General features: G+C 47.3%; 1 protein-coding gene across 6 annotated transcripts in view; it reads left to right on the top strand.

Annotated features, from left to right (window-relative positions):
• Positions 1-13,653, top strand: part of NAA40 (N-alpha-acetyltransferase 40, NatD catalytic subunit) — a 29,528-nt gene that overhangs the window by 8,662 nt on the left and 7,213 nt on the right. For 5 of the 6 annotated variants that reach the window (XM_038410278.2, XM_038410277.2, XM_038410279.2 and 2 more), the window contains 5 exons: positions 6,099-6,151; positions 7,370-7,465; positions 8,905-9,063; positions 10,345-10,428; positions 13,114-13,191. In XM_038410278.2, coding sequence (XP_038266206.1) covers positions 6,099-6,151; positions 7,370-7,465; positions 8,905-9,063; positions 10,345-10,428; positions 13,114-13,191 — 470 coding nt within the window. Of the gene's footprint in view, positions 1-6,098; positions 6,152-7,369; positions 7,466-8,904; positions 9,064-10,344; positions 10,429-13,113; positions 13,192-13,337; positions 13,474-13,653 lie in introns of all 6 variants that reach the window. The other variant, XR_006282630.1, reaches the window with a different exon arrangement.

Genomic DNA, 13,653 nt, shown 5'->3' with positions numbered 1-13,653 from the left:
ACCCAAATTAGTGGGTGGGCCTCGGTTCCCCTACCAGCCACTGGAGAAGTGGCACAGTCTGGGCAGTGAACTGGAAGACTGCCTGAGACATTTCATATGGAGAGACTTTGATGCCCAGGAAAGGGGAAACCACATAGTGAAGAGCGAGAGTATCCCAAATCCTGGAGTGTGAGAGGGGACACAACATGAAAGATAGATGGTGGGAGTATCAGACCAGGGAGTTTCATTCTCCAGATGCAGCCACAAGGAGACACCCCAGCAGTGAGCAAAGAACCCCTTTACAGTGCCAGTTATGGAGAAGATCAAACGTGCTTTTTCTCGGAGGAGGATCCCTGAAAGTGGTCAGACTGCAGATCACACTTTTTAATCTCCTGTGGACGATCATTCCTCAGCTGAACTCCCACGACCAGGAGCGCTCTATACGCTTTTTAAGCCACATTGTCCCAGAGAAATCCAGCTGTCAACACAGGTCATGAACAGGGATGAGAACCCCTATGTAGCTGGCATTATTTTGCAAGAAACTGTCAGCATATCACGTAGCACACTTGAACTTAGACTATGTCCATACTGCAGTTAGTGTGTGTGATCGCAGCGTGTGTAGGCTCATCTGAGTTAGCTAACGCAGGAACCAATAGCAGTGAAGTCATGACAACACAAGCTTCAATATGGGGTGTACAAGCCCACCTGGGCTCCTGGCTATGTACTCAGCCAGCTGTCCTGCACTAAAGTCCATTCTGCTATGGCCTCACTGTTGTTGGTATCTGAAATAGCTAGATTAATGCTAGTTTGGGTATGTCTATACATGCTGCAGTCACACCTCTGAGTGCAATGTAGACTTACCATAAGTAGTTACTAATGTTCCTTTTTACAGTCCCACTTATAGGCAGAATCCCTTTTTCCATTGCTTGAAGTATACAACCATGTAAACAAGCATGCCTCAGTGTATATTTTCACAGATCAGTGTTAAATGAAACACAGAAGGGTGATTACAGTCCTTCTATCTTGTCTTACACAGATGGCTGTCAGTGTAGTTGCCTATCTGCCTACCTTGAATTCCCCTTTAGTTTCAGTTAGATGCACTATTTTTTGTTCTGTTTTGATCCTAGAGGATCTCCCAGTCAATCGCGATCTCTAGTGGCACAGCAGGGCTGCCGCTAAGACAGGCTCCCTGCCTGCCACAGCCCCAAGCTGCTCCTGGAAGAGAAGAAGCCAGCACGTTCCTGGGGACAGAGTGACAGGGGTCTCCCTCCATGTGCTGCTCCTGCCTGCAAGGACCGCCCCCGCAGCTGTGGCCAATGGGAGCTGCAGGGGGTGGTGCTTGCAAAGATAGCCAGCAGGTAGAGTCAGGTGCCGCCCACACCCACCCCCCGGGGCCACAGGGGTGCATTGGCCCTTTCCAGGAGTGGCGTGGGGCCGGGGTTGGCAGGGAGCCTGCCTTAGCAGCAGCCACACTGCACCACCAACCGAGAGCCACCAGAGGTAAATTCTGCCCAGCAGGAAGCTGCACCCGAGCCCTGAGACCCCTCCCAGAGCCAGCACCCCAAACCCCCTCCTGCACCCCAAGCCCCAGCCCTGATCCTCTCCCAGAGTCAGCACCCCACCCCTTCCTGTACCCCAACACTGCCTCAGCCCTGACCCCCCCCTTCCAGAGCCAGCACCCTGTACCCCGTCCTGCATCCCAACACTCTTCCCTAGCCTGGAGCCCCTCCTGCACTCAAACTCCCTCCCAGAGCTTGCACTCCTCACCCCCTCCTGCACCCCTGCCCCAGGCTCAGCCCAGAGCCCCCTCCCACACTCCAAACCTCTCAGCCCCAGCCCAGTGAAAGTGAGTGAGGGTGGGGGAGAGCGAGTGATGGAGAGGGGGGCAGGAATGGAGTGAGTGGGGCTGGGCTTTGGGGAAGAGGCGTGGCCCAGGGAAGGGGCTGGGTAGATCCTGGGTTGCCCTTAAATTGAAAATGTGATCTTGGGCCTAAAAAGGTTGGAAACCACTGGTCTAGTGATTATGGTGTTAGCCAGGGATATAGGAAATTAGTTCAATTCCCTACTGTGTTGTGGGCTTCCTCTGAGACTTCAGGTAAATTACTCTATTCCTTGGTTTCACCACCTATAAAATGAACATAACACTGCCCTGCCTGATGGGTGTTGTGACAATAAATATATTACAGATTGTGAGGTACCCAGATACTATGGTAATGGGCGCCATGTAAGTTTCTAAGGATATGTCTACACTTCAGCAGTACAGCTACAGCTGCAGCTATGCTGCTGTAGTGTAGACTCTTCCTACATCAACAGAAGGGTTTTTTCCCATCAGTTCAGTTAATCCACTTCTCCAAGAGACAATAGCTTGGTTGATGGAAAAATTTGGTGATGGAAGGCAACCAGCTTGGCTTAACAGTGAAATCCTTGCTGATCTTAAACACAAAGAAGAAGCTTACAAGAAGTGGAAGATTGGACAAATGACCAGGGAGGAGTATAAAAATATTGTTCAGGCATGCAGCAGTGAAATCAGGAAGGCCAAATCACACTTGGAGTTGCAGCTAGCAAGGGATGTTAAGAGTAACAAAAAGGGTTTCTTCAGGTATGTTAGCAACAAGAGGAAGGTCAAGGAAAGTGCAGGCCCCTTACTAAATGGGGGAGCAACCTAGTGACAGAAGATGTGGAAAAAGCTAATGTACTCAATGCTTTTTTTGCCTCTGTCTTCACGAACAAGATCAGCTCCCAGACTACTGCACTGGGGAGGAGGTGGCCATTCTCTGTGGAGAAAGAAGTGGTTCAGAACAATTTAGAAAAGCTGGATGAGCACAAGTCCATGGGGCCAGATGCATTGCATCCGAGAGTGCTAAAGGAGTTGGCGGATGTGATTGCAGAGCTATTGGCCATTATCTTTGAAAACTCATGGCGATCGGGGGAAGTCCCAGACGACTGGAAAAAGGCTAATGTAGTGCCCATCTTTTAAAAAGGGAAGGAGGAGGATCTGGGGAACTACAGGCCAGTCAGCCTCACCTCAGTCCCTGGAAAAATCCTGGAGCAGGTCCTCAAGGAATCAATTCTGAAGCACTTAGAGGAGAGGAAAGTGATCAGGAACAGTCAGCATGGATTCACCAAGGGCAAGTCATGCCTGACTATCTAATTGCCTTCTATGACGAGATAACTGGCTCTGTGGACGTGTTATACCTGACTTTAGCAAAGCTTTTGACACGGTCTCCCACAGTATTCTTGCCAGCAAGTTAAAGAGATATGGGCTGGATGAATGGACTATAAGGTGGATAGAAAGCTGGCTAGATCATCGGGCTCAACGGGTAGCGATCAATGGCTCCATGTCTAGTTGGCAGCCGGTATCAAGCGGAGTGCCCCAAGGGTCGGTCCTGGGGCCAGTTTTGTTCAATATCTTCATTAATGATCTGGAGGATGGTGTGGATTGCACACTCAGCAAGTTTGCAGATGACATTAAACTGGGAGTAGAGGTAGATACGCTGGAGGGTAGGGATAGGATACAGAGGGACCTAGACAAATTAAAGGATTGGGCCAAATGAAATCTGATGAGGTTCAACAAGGACAAGTGCAGAGTCCTGCACTTAGGATGGAAGAATCCCATGCACTGCTGCAGACTAGGGACTGAGTGGCTAGGCAGCACTTTTGCAGAAAAGGACCTAGGGCAGGGGTGGGCAAACTATGGCTCGGCTGATTGCCCCTGTGGTGCCACAGGCCCAATGCCACTCTCAGAAGCGTCTGGCACCACGTCCCTGCGACCCAGGGTGGGCAGAGGGCTCCATGTGTTGCCCTTGCCTCCAGGCACCGCCCCGTGCAGCTCCCATTCGCCGGGAATGGGGAACCAGGGGCTGCACAGGGACATGGTGACGGCCGCTTCCCGGAGTGGCGCAGCGTGGGGCCAGGGTAGGCATGCAGGGAGCCTGCCCTGGCCCTGGTATGCGTCGCTGTCACCCCAGAGCTGCTTCAGATAAGTGGCGTCGGGCCGGAGCCCAAACCCCTCCTGCACCCCGCCCCCCAACTCCCTGTCCTGAGGTCCCTGCTGCACCCCAACCCCCTGCCCTGAGCTCCCTTCTGCACTCCACACCCCTCCTGTATCCCAACCCCCTTCCCTGAGCCCCCTCATACACCCCTCCTTTGCCCTGAGCCCATTCCTGCACCCGCTCCCACACACCGCACTCTCTCCCGCACCCCAACCCCCTGCCCCAGCCCTGCATACAATTTCCCCACTCAGATGTGGCCCTCGGCCCAAAAAGTTTGCCCACCCTTGGTGTAGGGTTTACAGTGGACGAGAAGCTGGATATGAGTCAATACTGTGCCCTTGTTGCCAAGAAGGCTAATAGCATTTTGGGCTGTATAAGTAGGAGCATTGCCAGCAGATCGAGGGACATGATCGTTCCCCTCTATTCGGCATTGGTGAGGTCTCATCTGGAGTACTGTGTCCAGTTTTGGGCCCCACGCTACAAGAAGGATGTGGAAAAATTGGAAAACGTCCAGCAGAGGGCAACAAAAATGATTAGGGGACTGGAACACATGACTTATGAGGAGAGGCTGAGGGAACGGGGATTGTTTAGTCTGGGGAAGAGAAGAATGAGGGGGGATTTGATAGTTGCTTTCAACTACCTGAAAGGGGGTTCCAAAGAGGATGGATTTAGACTGTTCTCAGTGGTACCAGATGACAGAACGAGGAATAATGATCTCAAGTTGCATTGGGGGAGGTTTAGGTTGGATATTAGGGAAAACTTTTTCACTAGGAGCATGGTGAAGCACTGGAATGGGTTTCCAAGGGAGGTGGTGGAATCTCCTTCCTTTGAAGTTTTTAAGGTCAGGCTTGACAAAGCCCTGGCTGGGATGATTTAATTGGGGATTGGTCCTGCTTTGAGCAGGGGGTTGGACTAGATGACCTCCTGAGGTCCCTTCCAACCCTGGTATTCTATGAATTATTCTGTCGATTTAGCCATTTCTACAGCGTGGGTTAGGTCGACCTAACTATGTCACACAAGGCATGAAAGTTTTCCCAGTCCTGAATGATGTAGTTAGGTTGATCCAATTTTTAGATGTAGACCCGGCCTTAAATAAGAGGTATAGAAAGACAGTGGATTTTTCTTGTTTATACTTGATTATGTCTGTAGAATGATAGAGTCCAGCCTCCAGTAAGGCTGTGTATGGAACCAAGCAATTAAGCCATCATGAAGAATGTAGTCAAAGACTACAAGGAAGCTAATGTGCAAGAACAGCAATAGTTACTGTAGCAGTTAGTGAGGGGAATGCTGTGTCTCTAAACTTGAACGTGGCTGTGAGACACACTAGTAAGCAAAGAAGGTCAAGATGTGCCATATGCCACTTGCTGACTGCCTGACCTGTGCCTGTACTATGGTGCCCTCGGTTCTTGGAAATGCTTTCCAACTTGGCTTTTAAACTCAGCTAACAGTCTAGAAAACGAGTTGCACCCTGTAAAGTCAGCCCATGAGTTACTGTTCTAGCTGCAGAATAAGCTATTGCTCTGCTCCTTGCCATGGCGCTGACCCCTCACTCATTCATCTCTGATTGCCATGCATAAAGAGAATCCAAACAATCTGTACGAAATACCTGCTCCTTCCGACCTTCTGCAGCCTACTCTACTGCTCTAATACCCCCCAGCTTTCCCCTGTCATGGGAAAGGAGTTCCTTTTGTAATTGTGGTCTGATCAGCCAGTCTGACTGCTTTTGAAATAAGCGACGGTTAAGGAATATGGTTTGTTGGAGTGTTGATGTGGGGTGCACAATAACACTTCTCAGGTGCTGGCGCAGCTCAGCTGTTGTTATTGAACATAGATAGACCTATTGAAAGAACAAAGCTCCTCTCTTGTCTTTTCTAAACAGCTGAAAGCTCCTCCCCTCTTCCCCCTCCAAGGCATCTGTGCCTCGTTATATAGACAAGGGGGCTAGCGGTCCTTCTCCAGAGCACTTCAGGAAGCAAGGTAAAAACAGAGTCTTAAAGCTATGAAAGGAGGAGAATCATGAGCGGAGGCGGACACCCTCTATTCACCCAACATCACTGTAGTTTGACTGCTTCATGTGCATTAACATCTCATTTTCTAGGGTGTGATTTCTCTTTTTTTCCCCTGTAGCTTGGAGACCCCTTAGAAGCCTTCCCAGTGTTCAAGAAATACGACAGGAATGGGTGAGCAAATGCTCCTTACTTAGTCCTTCACAACATTGTGGTCCAGTGGCTAGGGCAATGTACTGGGACCCAGGACACCTGAACTTTAATCCCAACTGTTGTCTGACCTCAGGAAAGTCCCTTCATCTCTCCATGTGTCAGTTTTCCCTCCCACACTTTGCTTGTTCATACTGTGAGCTCTTCAAGGCAGAGGCTCTCTCACCATGGACCTGTGCAGCACCCGGCACAACAAGGTTCCCCCATCCCAGTTGCAGGGTGTGTTTTAGATCCATAATGTAGCTAATAAAAATAAAGCTTGTTGAGCAACTTTGAGTTGAGTGAGAGGAAGATAAAGCCAGTGTTGATGCTAGGACGGTTGTGAAGTAAAAGTATTAATACTAAGTATTTTTCCTGTCTGCTAATGCCCCTTATTTTCTCTGAAAGGTGAGGTTTCAGCATAGAGTGAGAGAGAGAACTTGGTTTCAGTTGTGGGGAGAAGTAGATTCAACCGGGCAGCGGAAGTGTTGGGACTTTAAATACTAATAGTGTGTTATCCGCAAAAGGCCCCAGCTGAAGGGTGGGGTCAGCACTGTGCTGAGCACTGCATGGGCCTCGTTGGAGACAATCCCTACCCTAAAGGGTTTCCAATCTAAATAGCCAAAGGAAAGATTATTCTCCCCATGTTACGGCTGGAGGAACTGAGGCCCAGAGAGGTTCAGTGACTTGCCCAAGGTCTCACAGGGAGTCTGCCACAGAGATGACAATTGACCTCCAGTCTCCTGAGTTCCAGCACAAGGCTGGCCTTTGTCTACCTTTTCTTCATATCCATAATGCTAGGCTGAATTCTTGGTGCCAGGATAGTACAGTGCTGGGTGCTTTAGATACATAAATTCAACAGAAACCTCTCTTGCTTGCATGTAAGTGCTGAGGTCAGAATACAAATCCCCTCTTCATCATCTGTGGCTGACTAGGCTTCTCTGCACAGTAAGTGTGACCCACTGGTGAGCGTGTATGACAGATCCCTCTGTTTGCCTGATCTGCGCAGGAGAGGAGTTTGCTACAGGCCTAGCTAGGGAGCTTTAGTTGTTTAGCTCAAGCTGTAACAGCCCATGCTTTGAGCTATGGAGGTCCCTGGTTCAATCTGACCAGGCAGCTTAAAAGCAAGCTGAAATTGCTTGGGTATCTTGGTGCATGGCTTGCCTGGTGCTAAGTGCTGCTTTCCCATCTCTCTTTTCACAGTTTAAACGTCTCCATCGAGTGTAAGAGGGTGTCGGGCATGAACCAGGCTACAGTCGACTGGGCTTTCGAACTAACCAAAACAAATATGCAAACTCTGTAAGTCCAGACCAGAGTTGGGGACCCTGTCCTTGGGGCAAGCTGGTGCTACATGATTTCTGAGGACTCCCTGGCAGCCACAGATACTGAAGTAAAACCTCCCCAACTGCAAGACTACCAATGAGAACTGAGCACCAGGCGCTGGGGATATTGTGAAGAAGTGCTGCCCCCTTCCAGAATGCACACAACCTGGCAAATGGTTTCCTAGGCCATTGTAGAATAGCCACAGGTCCCACAGGCTGTGCTTGGAGTATTGTGCTGCTAGGGATAGTTAATGTTATCAGCCTTGCATGGGGGAATGTGTTCCCTCTTTCATTCTAGACAGAGTTCTGACTGGATTAGATGACCTATCGAGGTCTGTTCCAGTCCTACATTTCTATGATTCTAAAGCAAATTTTATTCTCTGACCTTTGTTATACAGGATGGCATACTAGATGATCTAATGCTCCCTCCTGGCCTTTAAAACCTGTGGATCTATCAAAATCCTGCTGTGGGTTCTGTACTTTAGCATTCTGGTTCAACCTACCTAGCCCCAGAGTATTGCTGAATCTGTTGGGAATAGTGGGACCCCCAATGACAGGGATATGGCGAAAGTATCTCCTCATTCTTGATCACTGTCTAAAAATACTTACAGGGGGAGCAGATAGAAAAGGGCCCTTGAATCCAGTTGACGATGGCAGAATGAGATCCAGTGTCTGGGAACTGAAGCTAGACAAATTCAGGATAGAAATAAGGTGCAGATTTTTAACAGGGAGGGTGATTAACCGTCAAAACAACTTACTTAGGGATATTGTGGATTCTCCATTAGTTGGAATCTTCAAATCAAGATCACACGTCTCTTACTAAAAATGACACATTCTCAACTTTGCTGGATGTTTGAATCCATGGGTGAGATTCTCTGCCCTTCATTATGCAAGAAGTCTGGCTAGGGGCATGTCTAGATGAACAAGGCAAGCTGGGGTGTAAATCTGTAGCACTCCAGAATGCTGCACCTTAACTGTCCATATGGACAGTTTAGACAGTGATCAAGAATGAGGACCATACTGCTGTACACTAAAAGTTCCCTAATGCGCTTTGCATAATTCAGTTTGAAACAGCAGCAGGTCAAAGTGCGCTAGGAAACTTTTTAGTGTGCAGTAGCAGGGTCCACCCAGACATTTAGGTTGTGGCCCTCTGGAGTGCTGTATATTTACACCCCAACTTGTCTTGCAGTTAGCATTTGTCTTGATGTGCCCTACATTATCATAATGGTTCCTCTGGCCTATGAATCTTCTGGCCTTTGAATCTTCTCATCTGGATCTCTGTAAATGGAAGGGGCCGGCAGTAGAAATCCTGAGAACAGTGTATGCAGGAAGCAAGGGGACCAGAGTGCTGGGACTATCATGCTTTCTGCAGAAGGAGCATTGAGCTGCCCTTGTTCCTCTTCTCCCTCCCTGCAGGTATGAGCAGAGTGAGTGGGGTTGGAAAGACCGGGAGAAGCGAGAGGAGATGACAGATGACAGAGCTTGGTACCTGATCGCTTGGGAAGATAGCTCTGTCCCCGTGGCGTTCTCGCACTTCCGGTTTGACGTGGAGTGCGGGGACGAAGTCCTGTACTGGTATGTGTCTTAGTACCTGCTCCCTTTGTTTTAGGAATAAGCATTGCCTTCTGCCCATCTCTCCTAAACAAAGAGAGAGCAGGGAAGTGTTTTGACACAGCATGTCAGTGGCAGAGCCAGAAGTAGATCTCTGTCTACCTGAATTCCAGTCCAGTCCCCCGTCAATTAGATTACACTGCCACCCCTTTGCCCTGCCTTTGCTGCATTCCTTTGTTTGCTCCATGAGCAGAATGTGCCTCTCTTGGATTCACCCTCATCTATAGGCCATAATTGTCATGTCAAGCTCTTTCCTAAGAGGAAAGGGTGATGTTCCTGGCCAGGGAATGGTTCTCTATTGCTTTTGCCCCCTCAAGCAGTGTGATTTAGGGCTTAGACCAGTGATAGTCAGACTGAGGCTCGTGAAACACATGATATTAAAACACTGTGTGATTTAATAATTTATCAATCTAAGTTATTAACCAATCAGGAGGCTTTTACTGTGTTATTAATCAATTGTAGTTGATAAAATAATACTTGCTCAGTCATTTTACTTTGAAAATTATATATATGTATATAAAAACCTAAATAGTCCCTTTGTCATACTGTTTAAATATGGATGTATAACACTATAGTAAATGAAACAATGAATTCACACTACTGTGGCTCTTTTGGGTAATGTTGATTACTAATTTGGCTCCTGAACTGCTGAGGTCTGAGTATCACTGGATTTAGACACAGGACTGGGTGTTGTGTTCTAATCTGGGTTCTAATCCTGTCTTTGGTACGGATTTGCTGACCTTCCCTTCTGTGTGCCTCAAACACTCCTCTACAGAACATGGCAGATGCTTACTTGCTGCATGGGGTGGGCTGCAAGGCTGGTTTAACATTAGAGAGAAACTTCTGGCTGAGATACTTGATGAGATGGAGAGTCAATGAAGCAGAGAGTTACGGAAAGGCTGGTCTCTCTTATACACAAGGATCTCACCCCAACAATGGTGGGACTGGGGTTCAGAGATTGACTGGAATGAGTCCATGGAGGGTAATTGTGAACTGGATCCTGAATTAAATGGGGAATTTATTCTGTGTGTTGAGGCAAGTTGTGATGTTTTGCATCTACTAGTGTCTGCAGAATAAAGACGTGAAGAAGTTGAGCAATACAAGTATATCATGGGTGTGTGTAAACCCTAGTGTGATGTCTGCAAATTTTCTGGCTGCATGGATTTCAGGATGTTGCACGTATAAGATCTTGAAACTTCATGTTGTAAGGTATTCATTTCCTCTCCCCTCCCACTTTCCTCCCAGCTATGAAGTGCAGTTGGAAAGCAAAGTCAGAAGGAAAGGTCTTGGCAAGTTCCTCATACAGATTCTGCAGCTCGTGGCAAACAGGTGAGTTGCAGTTCTACATGGCATGTAAAGTCTGTTTTGAAATAATTGTCAGTTTCATATCCTTCAGTTTAAAGTGTGAATCAATCTGTTTAGTTTATCAAAAAGAAGATCAAGAGGAACTTTTGAAGTACCAAAGGTTCCTTAAGAACCAATAGTTGGAAATTATAGCCAGACACATTCGAGTTAGAAATAAGCCACCAATTGCTAAATAGTGAAGGTGATTAACCATTGGAACAAACTCCTAAGGGAAGTGGTGGATTCTCTCTCTTGAAGTCTGCAAATCCAAACTGGCTGCCTTTCTGGAAGATGCTTTAGTCAAATAAGATATTTTGCTCAATACAGGGATAACTGGGTGAAATTCTCTGGCCTGTGCTATACAGGAGGTCAGGCTAGATGTGGCTTAAACTCTATTACTCTATATTGTCATAACATCACACAGTAAAAGCAACTAGTACACTGTGAAAAAGGAAAGACTGTTGGACAACTGTCTTCTCACATATTCCCCCTAAACTTACAGGGTTGCTGTCCTGTAACTTTTTTTTCCACAGTATGTGTTTTTTTCCCCAGGGATCTCTGAGCTCATAGTGTGTCTGTCTGTCTGGCTCCTGATCAGAATTGTTCAGTTGACACCCCCCCCATCCCCCCAATACTGCCAGTATTGTAACCTGACTCTGGGATCTGACAGTCAAAATGGGTCCTCTGCAATTTCCACCTCCTCGCAAGTGATAAGCATTCTGCAATTGGACTGTAGCTAACAATTCAATGGAAGATGCATCAGCAAACATAGACTCTAATTCCTCTCCCACAGCTAGGCCCCCTCTTTCAGGGCCCACAGGAGCATAAAATAGTAAAAGAAAACTTTTACCCCACCAAGTGCTCTCTGTCTCTTAGGAGTCAGAGTTGCTAAACGTAAGGAAATATCATATCTTTAATACGGCCATGCTTCAAATGGCACGTGTCCAAAGGATCAGTTCTGGTTAGCTTGGACTAAAATTTGGATATTAATTTCATTGAATCTATGAATAAAACTTTTTGATAGATTTCAAGGCCAGAAGGGACCATTAGATTATCTAATCTGATCTGCTGTATAGCACAGGCTGGAGCATTTCAATCAGTTACCCCTGCGTTGAGCCCAATAACTTGTTTGACTAAAGCATCTTCAAGAAAGACAGCTAATCTTGAATCCATCAAGAGATGGAGAATCCACCACTTCCCTTGGTAAAGTGTTCCAAAGTTAATCACCCTCATTGTTAAAAAATTTGTGAAACCAAATGGTAGGGAAAAAAGATTCAATGAACAAATTGTGTGTTGTCATAGTGTATGCATCTGTATAAATAACATTTGTAGTCTGAGGCCCATGTCCTGCAAACACATAATGTCTTGGCTATCTACACAAGTTGTACTGCTTTCACTATACCAATGTAGTTAAAGTGGTACAACCCTCTTAGTGTAGATGCAGTTTCATTGGTTTAAAAGGGCTTATACCAGTACAACTATTCCTGTCTGAGCAAGGTAAAAAGCCATATCGATATATTAAGACACCTTTATACTGCTATAACTGCATCCGCATTAGGGGTTGTACTGGTATCATGGTGAAAATCACACCCCAGCCTGTTATGATAAATAGCTCCTCCAGATGTTGCGCTCCCCTATGGTTATGCATAGGAACGTCAACTACTTTCAAGAAGTGCTTGATGAGAAAGAACAGTGTATGTGAAAGAAGGAATAAAATCTGAATGTTGCAGTTTTGGCTCTCTACTCTTATACTTGAACGGTGAACATAACAGACAGTTATATCGGTAAAACTTTTAAGTATAGACCATGCCTTAGGCATGTCTTGTCTTTGAGTTGTCCTGTTGAAGTCAACAGGAGAACTTGCATCTGTAAAGTTCAGCATGCATATAAGTGTATATAGAGTCAGGCCCTGAAATGTGCTTTTCAGCATTTGAATCCCAATCTGAACTCAATAGAATGGTGCCGAGTGCTGGGAACCTGGAAGTGGCACTGACAGACAAGCAAGATTGAAAGTGACTAAGACTTGGTCTACACTACAGCATTAGGTTGATGTAAGGCAACTTATGTCAATCTAATAATGTCAGTGTACACACTACAGCCTTATTGCTGCTGATGTAAGTGCCCTACTACACTGACATAATAACTCCACCTCCAAGAGAAGCATATGACTTATGTAGGTGTAGTTAGGGTGATGCAACATCCGTGTAGATGTTGCGTTACTTATATCAGCTGTTGGCTCCCATTCTTGTCAACTTCACGGCTCCATCATGGAGCCACGAAATTGACAAGAAAGCTGGGCTGTCACCCTGGGGTGGGTGGATGGCTCCAGTTAGAGCCCGGCTGACCCGTGGGCCGCTGCTCCCAACCGGGCTGTGCCTGCCCTGCTCAGAGCCTTGCTGCCCCCCAGGTCACAGCTCCCCCAGCCCAGTTGCTGCCTGGGCTCCCAGCTCTGAGCTGGGCTAGGTCCACTTGGTTCCTCACTCCCAGGTCAGCTGTGCCTGCCTGGCTCCCCACTCTCAGATGGACTGTGCCCTGAGCTCCCTATAGGGGGCCCAGCGGCTCCCCAGAGTCTCGCGGCTTCCCCCAGGATCATTAGATGTCAGTATTCCTTCGATTCCTTTTGTATTATTCCTTTGACACTGACTGCTGGGCCTCTCTCTTGCCTTTCAGCACACAGATGAAGAAAGTCATGCTAACAGTATTTAAACACAATCATGGGGCCTATCAATTCTTCAGAGAAGCGTTACAGTAAGGAACTTACCCTAACTCTTGCTTTCCTGCTCTCCATGGAGGGAGGTGGGTGAGGGGCGGCCTGTTATTTATTTAATATGGTAGTACACTGACTGCTCCGTCATTTCGGTTTGTAACACGTTATTCACACAACTGTCTTTCAGTGCTATGGCAACGTTACGCTAAAGGGGAGAGGCCGTGGGGACGGTAGACTAGGATGGATGGGAATGGGTGGTGGTGATAAGGACGGGTGCACGAGGACCTGGCCATCTGCTCACTACTTAAAGGCAGCATAGAGAGGTGGGTTTTCAAGTCTCTCTGCTTCTCTTGCTTACTAGCAGCCTTTCTTGCAACATACCATCCACCCCAAGTGACACAGAGGTAGCTCCATTGGAACTGAATTTCATTAACTATAGCCAACGCTTGTTCCCTTGTCAGTTGAGCTTTCTCGTTATTGTCTCTTAACTATAGGTGCAGAGG

The sequence above is a fragment of the Dermochelys coriacea genome, chromosome 7 (genome assembly GCF_009764565.3).
Source record: "Dermochelys coriacea isolate rDerCor1 chromosome 7, rDerCor1.pri.v4, whole genome shotgun sequence".
Classification (NCBI taxonomy): domain Eukaryota; kingdom Metazoa; phylum Chordata; order Testudines; family Dermochelyidae; genus Dermochelys; species Dermochelys coriacea.
This window is presented reverse-complemented; position numbering and strand designations above follow the sequence as displayed.